Source organism: Myxocyprinus asiaticus, chromosome 49 (assembly GCF_019703515.2).
Source record: "Myxocyprinus asiaticus isolate MX2 ecotype Aquarium Trade chromosome 49, UBuf_Myxa_2, whole genome shotgun sequence".
Classification (NCBI taxonomy): Eukaryota; Metazoa; Chordata; class Actinopteri; order Cypriniformes; family Catostomidae; genus Myxocyprinus; species Myxocyprinus asiaticus.
This window is the reverse complement of record NC_059392.1, coordinates 6,714,357-6,726,111: the sequence shown is the minus strand read 5'-3', so window position 1 is coordinate 6,726,111 and position 11,755 is coordinate 6,714,357. Positions and strand designations below refer to the sequence as shown.

Below are 11,755 nucleotides of genomic sequence, written 5' to 3'. Positions count from 1 at the left end.
GCCTTTTCCATTCTGCTGCTGCTGGTTGGCGTCGTCCAGGCGTCTCCTCTCATGGTAAGACCTTGTCTAGTTTCTCTCTGCACTTCAATGATCGGCTTTCCTCAAATAAGTCACTTTAAACATTTCTATTTACATCGCCAGGAGCAGAGGGTTGAAGATGTGATTTTAACAGAGCCAGAAGCTATGGACATCACTACAAGGATTTTGGAGTCCAACAATGGTCAGTCAGCTAAAGCCAACAATAACTTTGACAGAATAGAGGCATATTTCTATAATGTATTTCAATTCAGGTCCAGATTTATATTGTGTTATTGAAAATGTCTTTTCCTTTAAACACAGGATCTTCTGAACTCTTGATGGAAGGAGACCTGGTGTTTCCCAAAACTAGAAATGCTCTCTTCTGCTTCAACAATAACTGTTTCTGGAAGAAAAACGCAAAAAACTTAGTGGAGGTTCCTTACATAATGAGCAATGAATTCTGTAAGTGAATGCACTTTAATCATGCAACATAGCTATGATTCATGTACATGCGATTTTGAAACTTTGGGCCTTTTTTTATTTTTTATTTTGCAGCCTCTTCTGACAAGTCAGTTATTCAGAGCGCCATGGAGACCTTCCACACCAAAACCTGCATCCGCTTTGTGGCCAGAACATCTCAGACCGACTACCTCAGTATTGAGAACAAAGATGGGTGAGGACAATCATACAATATCAACAAGACGCAACTGAACTCTTTCACAACATGTCCTGTAACATTAACTCCTCTTTTTTCCTTCTCAGGTGCTACTCTTCTCTTGGTAGAATTGGAGGCAAACAGGTTGTCTCCCTCAAAAGATTAGGTTGTGTGTATCGTGGCATCGCTCAGCATGAGCTCAACCATGCCCTGGGCTTCTACCACGAGCAAACCAGGAGCGACCGTGACCAGTATGTCAGGATCAACTGGGAGAACATCTCTCCTGACATGGCCTACAACTTCCAAAAACAGGACACCAATAATCAAAACACTCCATACGACTACGGCTCCATCATGCACTATGGAAGTACGGCCTTCGCCACCCAGGCCGGGGTGGAAACCATTACTCCCATTCCTGATGCAAGGGTGCAAATCGGACAGAGGCAGGATCTGTCCAACACCGACATCCTGAGAATCAACAAGCTGTATGGATGCTCAAGCTGAGGACACCATGTACACGTGGTGTTACATAAATATGTGTACTGTGTAGATGAATTATGGCATGAGGTGATGTTCTTCGTCTTTTGATGGTGGTGAATTTCTGTAATAAGTGATTGTGTTGGGGAAAATAAAGGTAATTACACTGCAAGTTTATTTGGGTCTTGTTTGGTTTGATATTCAATGTCTTCTTTCAAAAAAATGATCAAAGAATTCCAAATGTCCTTCATTTTGGCATGAGCTTCTGGTTGATTTGAACAAAACAAGTTCCACTGGAACAGAAAGGATGCCATCAGAGTATTGAGGTTGTCTTGTTGCATTCCGAAATGCACACGGGTGTACATTAGGATAACTTGACCTGTTACAGAATATTACAATAATTAAATCCATTAGGCTTTTATTTCTAGGGAAATTGTCATAAAAAAATAGAAAAAATACATGAAAAAATGATTGAAGTTCAACAATTATTTGAGATTTAGTTAAATTCACTTCTAATATAATGGGAAAAAATTATGTGCCTGAAGTTCATCAATTTTAAAGGGCTTCAGTATGCTTAAATACTTTGTAGACAATTACACCAAAATCATGTTGCAAAAGGAACGATAGATCGATTGATCGAGAGAGAGAGAAACTAAAATCAGATTAAAGGCCTTGTGTGGGTTTGTTTACATTTAAATTATTTGACTGCTGGATTTCGAATAGTCTTGGCATGTTTGCAAATTCAGTCAGTGTAAGTCTGTTTGATTTTTCTGGTTTTTGATTGTCCGCTGTTCGACAACCGCAAGTCCTTTAAGTTAGAAAGGTCATAGCACTCTATTCCAGAACAGTTTCAAGGTGTGTACCATGTTTGGTGGATGTAGCTTGAAAGCTCTAGGAGGAGTTAGAAATGTTGTTTTCGGTTTAGAGATTTTGAAAAAAAACCTAAACTAAGTTTGTTGGATAACAGTATGTTGGCTTTGTCAGGTTAAAGAAATTAAACTGATTCAACCTTCAAGAAACAAAAGTGAAAGAAGTCTCTGATCAGTAATATCTTAGGCTAACATATACATTTGAAAATGGTGTTTTTGCTTTCGAAACGCTCTCAATCCACACTGCTGTTTTCAAGCGTTTTCCAAAAGCTGCTCGTCCACACTGAAACATATGAAAAGTATTAAATCCCCTTACTGCACATGCGATAAATCTCCGTTCCATGTATGACCTGAAATGCAATTGTCCTCGTGTTCCATCACTGGACAGCAATTCTGCGTAAACTTCCCGTCCCGTTTGAAGCAATGCAGTGTGAAGGTTGTACAAAGTAACATTTATCTTTAACAAGGCTATCAAAATGAATAGCAGGCACAACGCCTGAATAGACTGAATAGACAGCATACGTGGCCTACCCTCACAAAAAATGTAAACTTGCCGCAAATTTGACGCTTGTTATTTTTACATGCAAATTAGCATTTGATTCGCTGCAAATGTTTGAAAGAAGATTGCAGCTCTTCAGCGGTAGCGGTGAACCTCTGGCAAACCTTTGACAACAATGAACAATTTAACGCAATTATGACGCAAACTAATTTGCATGTGAAAATGATCAGTGGTGAATTTGCGGCAAACGTTGTTTGTGGGTAAAGTTAATTACTACAAAAGATTACTTTAACTTGTCACTCGTTAAAAAAATAAAAATAAAAATTATTTAAATCGTTGAGAACAGAGATTTTTTCCCCACTAGATCATGTTAACACATATAAAGTTAACATCTTTTGGCTATACTTTTAAAACCGTGTGTATTTTATTGTTTATAGAATGTTCCAATTCAATTACATTTACATTTAGTAATTTAGCAGATGCTTTTATCCAAAGCGACATACAAATGAAGAAAATAGCAAGCAATTTGTCATAAGAAAGTCAACAATATCTGCAGTATCGCACTTCCTTTGTAAGTGCCTTACTGTAACCACGATTTTGAAATAAATGAGGAATGAGAAGAAATCATTTTTGGTGGTAATCAACATTATGCCTTATATACTGCTGACTGAGTTTAACTTGTATTGAACATGGAAAATGATTTGAACAAAACTGACCTGTACCTAACAGTAGCACTCATGAAGTATTAAATTACATTATGTTGAAAAGTGATATTTACACATTTGATAACAAAGCTTACTGTATCTGATAATGCATGCAGAATTACGCGCAATCTAGATTTTTCTTGAACTTGGAGAAGATCCATTTGGATATCTAACTACTATGGAATCTTTACCCTTATAAACAACTTTAGAATTGCTAAGTGTTGTTATATTGACAGAGAAAATCCTCAGCAGACAAATCAATTGTCATCTCAAGAATATCTACAAGCAAAGGTAGAACCGGCAGAGTAATAGACCATAAGTGAAGTTCTGGAGAAAATATGGAGAACTTCTCAAAGCAGTCTGGACAAGAGCAAAATTTGGAGCAGCATGACAGGAACAGATTTTAATGTCTGACTACCAAAAAGAATATGCAGTTCCAATGACATAGAATTGAATTAGATTTTTTAAATTCTAAATCATGAGCTCAACTATGAACTCTCCTCCTTAACTGATGGTGTTTTTGAATGTATCAAATGTGATGTTCTCACAAATAAGCATTCCTACTTGTTTTGTCTCAAGAAAGAACTTCAAATTAATTTTAGTAGATCAGTTAAACAGATTTCTATATATCCCCTAGTTCTGTAAGATTTTACACTAACAGAGGTGTTCAACATCTCCTCCCTTTAGTTACACACTTTAGACAGTGGATCCTAAACCTATCCATAATCCCCTGCTAGACCCACCTATACAGGTGAATATAAAGTCCAGGTCCAGCCGCTCACAGACACGAAACCTCAGAACAGGAGCATCCTGGTCATCTCTACAACCTGAGGCAACATGGACCCAAGAGCTTCCTTTTCCATTCTGCTGCTGCTGGTTGGCGTCGTCCAGGCGTCTCCTCTCATGGTAAGACCTTGTCTAGTTTCTCTCTGCACTTCAATGATCGGCTTTCCTCAAATAAGTCACTTTAAACATTTCTATTTACATCGCCAGGAGCAGAGGGTTGAAGATGTGATTTTAACAGAGCCAGAAGCTATGGACATCACTACAAGGATTTTGGAGTCCAACAATGGTCAGTCAGCTAAAGCCAACAATAACTTTGACAGAATAGAGGCATATTTCTATAATGTATTTCAATTCAGGTCCAGATTTATATTGTGTTATTGAAAATGTCTTTTCCTTTAAACACAGGATCTTCTGAACTCTTGATGGAAGGAGACCTGGTGTTTCCCAAAACTAGAAATGCTCTCTTCTGCTTCAACAATAACTGTTTCTGGAAGAAAAACGCAAAAAACTTAGTGGAGGTTCCTTACATAATGAGCAATGAATTCTGTAAGTGAATGCACTTTAATCATGCAACATAGCTATGATTCATGTACATGCGATTTTGAAACTTTGGGCCTTTTTTTATTTTTTATTTTGCAGCCTCTTCTGACAAGTCAGTTATTCAGAGCGCCATGGAGACCTTCCACACCAAAACCTGCATCCGCTTTGTGGCCAGAACATCTCAGACCGACTACCTCAGTATTGAGAACAAAGATGGGTGAGGACAATCATACAATATCAACAAGACGCAACTGAACTCTTTCACAACATGTCCTGTAACATTAACTCCTCTTTTTTCCTTCTCAGGTGCTACTCTTCTCTTGGTAGAATTGGAGGCAAACAGGTTGTCTCCCTCAAAAGATTAGGTTGTGTGTATCGTGGCATCGCTCAGCATGAGCTCAACCATGCCCTGGGCTTCTACCACGAGCAAACCAGGAGCGACCGTGACCAGTATGTCAGGATCAACTGGGAGAACATCTCTCCTGACATGGCCTACAACTTCCAAAAACAGGACACCAATAATCAAAACACTCCATACGACTACGGCTCCATCATGCACTATGGAAGTACGGCCTTCGCCACCCAGGCCGGGGTGGAAACCATTACTCCCATTCCTGATGCAAGGGTGCAAATCGGACAGAGGCAGGATCTGTCCAACACCGACATCCTGAGAATCAACAAGCTGTATGGATGCTCAAGCTGAGGACACCATGTACACGTGGTGTTACATAAATATGTGTACTGTGTAGATGAATTATGGCATGAGGTGATGTTCTTCGTCTTTTGATGGTGGTGAATTTCTGTAATAAGTGATTGTGTTGGGGAAAATAAAGGTAATTACACTGCAAGTTTATTTGGGTCTTGTTTGGTTTGATATTCAATGTCTTCTTTCAAAAAAATGATCAAAGAATTCCAAATGTCCTTCATTTTGGCATGAGCTTCTGGTTGATTTGAACAAAACAAGTTCCACTGGAACAGAAAGGATGCCATCAGAGTATTGAGGTTGTCTTGTTGCATTCCGAAATGCACACGGGTGTACATTAGGATAACTTGACCTGTTACAGAATATTACAATAATTAAATCCATTAGGCTTTTATTTCTAGGGAAATTGTCATAAAAAAATAGAAAAAATACATGAAAAAATGATTGAAGTTCAACAATTATTTGAGATTTAGTTAAATTCACTTCTAATATAATGGGAAAAAATTATGTGCCTGAAGTTCATCAATTTTAAAGGGCTTCAGTATGCTTAAATACTTTGTAGACAATTACACCAAAATCATGTTGCAAAAGGAACGATAGATCGATTGATCGAGAGAGAGAGAAACTAAAATCAGATTAAAGGCCTTGTGTGGGTTTGTTTACATTTAAATTATTTGACTGCTGGATTTCGAATAGTCTTGGCATGTTTGCAAATTCAGTCAGTGTAAGTCTGTTTGATTTTTCTGGTTTTTGATTGTCCGCTGTTCGACAACCGCAAGTCCTTTAAGTTAGAAAGGTCATAGCACTCTATTCCAGAACAGTTTCAAGGTGTGTACCATGTTTGGTGGATGTAGCTTGAAAGCTCTAGGAGGAGTTAGAAATGTTGTTTTCGGTTTAGAGATTTTGAAAAAAAACCTAAACTAAGTTTGTTGGATAACAGTATGTTGGCTTTGTCAGGTTAAAGAAATTAAACTGATTCAACCTTCAAGAAACAAAAGTGAAAGAAGTCTCTGATCAGTAATATCTTAGGCTAACATATACATTTGAAAATGGTGTTTTTGCTTTCGAAACGCTCTCAATCCACACTGCTGTTTTCAAGCGTTTTCCAAAAGCTGCTCGTCCACACTGAAACATATGAAAAGTATTAAATCCCCTTACTGCACATGCGATAAATCTCCGTTCCATGTATGACCTGAAATGCAATTGTCCTCGTGTTCCATCACTGGACAGCAATTCTGCGTAAACTTCCCGTCCCGTTTGAAGCAATGCAGTGTGAAGGTTGTACAAAGTAACATTTATCTTTAACAAGGCTATCAAAATGAATAGCAGGCACAACGCCTGAATAGACTGAATAGACAGCATACGTGGCCTACCCTCACAAAAAATGTAAACTTGCCGCAAATTTGACGCTTGTTATTTTTACATGCAAATTAGCATTTGATTCGCTGCAAATGTTTGAAAGAAGATTGCAGCTCTTCAGCGGTAGCGGTGAACCTCTGGCAAACCTTTGACAACAATGAACAATTTAACGCAATTATGACGCAAACTAATTTGCATGTGAAAATGATCAGTGGTGAATTTGCGGCAAACGTTGTTTGTGGGTAAAGTTAATTACTACAAAAGATTACTTTAACTTGTCACTCGTTAAAAAAATAAAAATAAAAATTATTTAAATCGTTGAGAACAGAGATTTTTTCCCCACTAGATCATGTTAACACATATAAAGTTAACATCTTTTGGCTATACTTTTAAAACCGTGTGTATTTTATTGTTTATAGAATGTTCCAATTCAATTACATTTACATTTAGTAATTTAGCAGATGCTTTTATCCAAAGCGACATACAAATGAAGAAAATAGCAAGCAATTTGTCATAAGAAAGTCAACAATATCTGCAGTATCGCACTTCCTTTGTAAGTGCCTTACTGTAACCACGATTTTGAAATAAATGAGGAATGAGAAGAAATCATTTTTGGTGGTAATCAACATTATGCCTTATATACTGCTGACTGAGTTTAACTTGTATTGAACATGGAAAATGATTTGAACAAAACTGACCTGTACCTAACAGTAGCACTCATGAAGTATTAAATTACATTATGTTGAAAAGTGATATTTACACATTTGATAACAAAGCTTACTGTATCTGATAATGCATGCAGAATTACGCGCAATCTAGATTTTTCTTGAACTTGGAGAAGATCCATTTGGATATCTAACTACTATGGAATCTTTACCCTTATAAACAACTTTAGAATTGCTAAGTGTTGTTATATTGACAGAGAAAATCCTCAGCAGACAAATCAATTGTCATCTCAAGAATATCTACAAGCAAAGGTAGAACCGGCAGAGTAATAGACCATAAGTGAAGTTCTGGAGAAAATATGGAGAACTTCTCAAAGCAGTCTGGACAAGAGCAAAATTTGGAGCAGCATGACAGGAACAGATTTTAATGTCTGACTACCAAAAAGAATATGCAGTTCCAATGACATAGAATTGAATTAGATTTTTTAAATTCTAAATCATGAGCTCAACTATGAACTCTCCTCCTTAACTGATGGTGTTTTTGAATGTATCAAATGTGATGTTCTCACAAATAAGCATTCCTACTTGTTTTGTCTCAAGAAAGAACTTCAAATTAATTTTAGTAGATCAGTTAAACAGATTTCTATATATCCCCTAGTTCTGTAAGATTTTACACTAACAGAGGTGTTCAACATCTCCTCCCTTTAGTTACACACTTTAGACAGTGGATCCTAAACCTATCCATAATCCCCTGCTAGACCCACCTATACAGGTGAATATAAAGTCCAGGTCCAGCCGCTCACAGACACGAAACCTCAGAACAGGAGCATCCTGGTCATCTCTACAACCTGAGGCAACATGGACCCAAGAGCTTCCTTTTCCATTCTGCTGCTGCTGGTTGGCGTCGTCCAGGCGTCTCCTCTCATGGTAAGACCTTGTCTAGTTTCTCTCTGCACTTCAATGATCGGCTTTCCTCAAATAAGTCACTTTAAACATTTCTATTTACATCGCCAGGAGCAGAGGGTTGAAGATGTGATTTTAACAGAGCCAGAAGCTATGGACATCACTACAAGGATTTTGGAGTCCAACAATGGTCAGTCAGCTAAAGCCAACAATAACTTTGACAGAATAGAGGCATATTTCTATAATGTATTTCAATTCAGGTCCAGATTTATATTGTGTTATTGAAAATGTCTTTTCCTTTAAACACAGGATCTTCTGAACTCTTGATGGAAGGAGACCTGGTGTTTCCCAAAACTAGAAATGCTCTCTTCTGCTTCAACAATAACTGTTTCTGGAAGAAAAACGCAAAAAACTTAGTGGAGGTTCCTTACATAATGAGCAATGAATTCTGTAAGTGAATGCACTTTAATCATGCAACATAGCTATGATTCATGTACATGCGATTTTGAAACTTTGGGCCTTTTTTTATTTTTTATTTTGCAGCCTCTTCTGACAAGTCAGTTATTCAGAGCGCCATGGAGACCTTCCACACCAAAACCTGCATCCGCTTTGTGGCCAGAACATCTCAGACCGACTACCTCAGTATTGAGAACAAAGATGGGTGAGGACAATCATACAATATCAACAAGACGCAACTGAACTCTTTCACAACATGTCCTGTAACATTAACTCCTCTTTTTTCCTTCTCAGGTGCTACTCTTCTCTTGGTAGAATTGGAGGCAAACAGGTTGTCTCCCTCAAAAGATTAGGTTGTGTGTATCGTGGCATCGCTCAGCATGAGCTCAACCATGCCCTGGGCTTCTACCACGAGCAAACCAGGAGCGACCGTGACCAGTATGTCAGGATCAACTGGGAGAACATCTCTCCTGACATGGCCTACAACTTCCAAAAACAGGACACCAATAATCAAAACACTCCATACGACTACGGCTCCATCATGCACTATGGAAGTACGGCCTTCGCCACCCAGGCCGGGGTGGAAACCATTACTCCCATTCCTGATGCAAGGGTGCAAATCGGACAGAGGCAGGATCTGTCCAACACCGACATCCTGAGAATCAACAAGCTGTATGGATGCTCAAGCTGAGGACACCATGTACACGTGGTGTTACATAAATATGTGTACTGTGTAGATGAATTATGGCATGAGGTGATGTTCTTCGTCTTTTGATGGTGGTGAATTTCTGTAATAAGTGATTGTGTTGGGGAAAATAAAGGTAATTACACTGCAAGTTTATTTGGGTCTTGTTTGGTTTGATATTCAATGTCTTCTTTCAAAAAAATGATCAAAGAATTCCAAATGTCCTTCATTTTGGCATGAGCTTCTGGTTGATTTGAACAAAACAAGTTCCACTGGAACAGAAAGGATGCCATCAGAGTATTGAGGTTGTCTTGTTGCATTCCGAAATGCACACGGGTGTACATTAGGATAACTTGACCTGTTACAGAATATTACAATAATTAAATCCATTAGGCTTTTATTTCTAGGGAAATTGTCATAAAAAAATAGAAAAAATACATGAAAAAATGATTGAAGTTCAACAATTATTTGAGATTTAGTTAAATTCACTTCTAATATAATGGGAAAAAATTATGTGCCTGAAGTTCATCAATTTTAAAGGGCTTCAGTATGCTTAAATACTTTGTAGACAATTACACCAAAATCATGTTGCAAAAGGAACGATAGATCGATTGATCGAGAGAGAGAGAAACTAAAATCAGATTAAAGGCCTTGTGTGGGTTTGTTTACATTTAAATTATTTGACTGCTGGATTTCGAATAGTCTTGGCATGTTTGCAAATTCAGTCAGTGTAAGTCTGTTTGATTTTTCTGGTTTTTGATTGTCCGCTGTTCGACAACCGCAAGTCCTTTAAGTTAGAAAGGTCATAGCACTCTATTCCAGAACAGTTTCAAGGTGTGTACCATGTTTGGTGGATGTAGCTTGAAAGCTCTAGGAGGAGTTAGAAATGTTGTTTTCGGTTTAGAGATTTTGAAAAAAAACCTAAACTAAGTTTGTTGGATAACAGTATGTTGGCTTTGTCAGGTTAAAGAAATTAAACTGATTCAACCTTCAAGAAACAAAAGTGAAAGAAGTCTCTGATCAGTAATATCTTAGGCTAACATATACATTTGAAAATGGTGTTTTTGCTTTCGAAACGCTCTCAATCCACACTGCTGTTTTCAAGCGTTTTCCAAAAGCTGCTCGTCCACACTGAAACATATGAAAAGTATTAAATCCCCTTACTGCACATGCGATAAATCTCCGTTCCATGTATGACCTGAAATGCAATTGTCCTCGTGTTCCATCACTGGACAGCAATTCTGCGTAAACTTCCCGTCCCGTTTGAAGCAATGCAGTGTGAAGGTTGTACAAAGTAACATTTATCTTTAACAAGGCTATCAAAATGAATAGCAGGCACAACGCCTGAATAGACTGAATAGACAGCATACGTGGCCTACCCTCACAAAAAATGTAAACTTGCCGCAAATTTGACGCTTGTTATTTTTACATGCAAATTAGCATTTGATTCGCTGCAAATGTTTGAAAGAAGATTGCAGCTCTTCAGCGGTAGCGGTGAACCTCTGGCAAACCTTTGACAACAATGAACAATTTAACGCAATTATGACGCAAACTAATTTGCATGTGAAAATGATCAGTGGTGAATTTGCGGCAAACGTTGTTTGTGGGTAAAGTTAATTACTACAAAAGATTACTTTAACTTGTCACTCGTTAAAAAAATAAAAATAAAAATTATTTAAATCGTTGAGAACAGAGATTTTTTCCCCACTAGATCATGTTAACACATATAAAGTTAACATCTTTTGGCTATACTTTTAAAACCGTGTGTATTTTATTGTTTATAGAATGTTCCAATTCAATTACATTTACATTTAGTAATTTAGCAGATGCTTTTATCCAAAGCGACATACAAATGAAGAAAATAGCAAGCAATTTGTCATAAGAAAGTCAACAATATCTGCAGTATCGCACTTCCTTTGTAAGTGCCTTACTGTAACCACGATTTTGAAATAAATGAGGAATGAGAAGAAATCATTTTTGGTGGTAATCAACATTATGCCTTATATACTGCTGACTGAGTTTAACTTGTATTGAACATGGAAAATGATTTGAACAAAACTGACCTGTACCTAACAGTAGCACTCATGAAGTATTAAATTACATTATGTTGAAAAGTGATATTTACACATTTGATAACAAAGCTTACTGTATCTGATAATGCATGCAGAATTACGCGCAATCTAGATTTTTCTTGAACTTGGAGAAGATCCATTTGGATATCTAACTACTATGGAATCTTTACCCTTATAAACAACTTTAGAATTGCTAAGTGTTGTTATATTGACAGAGAAAATCCTCAGCAGACAAATCAATTGTCATCTCAAGAATATCTACAAGCAAAGGTAGAACCGGCAGAGTAATAGACCATAAGTGAAGTTCTGGAGAAAATATGGAGAACTTCTCAAAGCAGTCTGGACAAGAGCAAAATTTGGAGCA

At 37.5% G+C, this 11,755-nt stretch overlaps 3 protein-coding genes across 3 annotated transcripts; all 3 read left to right on the top strand.

Moving 5' to 3' along the window:
- Positions 1–3: 3 nt before the first annotated feature.
- On the top strand, positions 4–1,177 carry LOC127438064 (hatching enzyme 1.2-like; the record flags this gene model as incomplete). Its single annotated transcript, XM_051693348.1, has 5 exons — positions 4–54; positions 142–220; positions 340–480; positions 574–691; positions 781–1,177. Coding segments are annotated over 5 exons (786 nt in total), but the record flags the coding sequence as incomplete, so codon positions are not given.
- Positions 1,178–4,059: 2,882 nt separating this feature from the next.
- On the top strand, positions 4,060–5,251 carry LOC127438007 (hatching enzyme 1.2-like). Its single transcript, XM_051693216.1, has 5 exons — positions 4,060–4,128; positions 4,216–4,294; positions 4,414–4,554; positions 4,648–4,765; positions 4,855–5,251. Exons 1-5 carry the CDS (start codon positions 4,060–4,062, stop codon positions 5,249–5,251), a joined length of 804 nt encoding a protein of 267 aa, XP_051549176.1.
- Positions 5,252–8,133: 2,882 nt separating this feature from the next.
- Positions 8,134–9,325, top strand: LOC127438006 (hatching enzyme 1.2-like). Its single transcript, XM_051693215.1, has 5 exons — positions 8,134–8,202; positions 8,290–8,368; positions 8,488–8,628; positions 8,722–8,839; positions 8,929–9,325. Exons 1-5 carry the CDS (start codon positions 8,134–8,136, stop codon positions 9,323–9,325), a joined length of 804 nt encoding a protein of 267 aa, XP_051549175.1.
- The last annotated feature ends 2,430 nt before the right edge of the window (positions 9,326–11,755 follow it).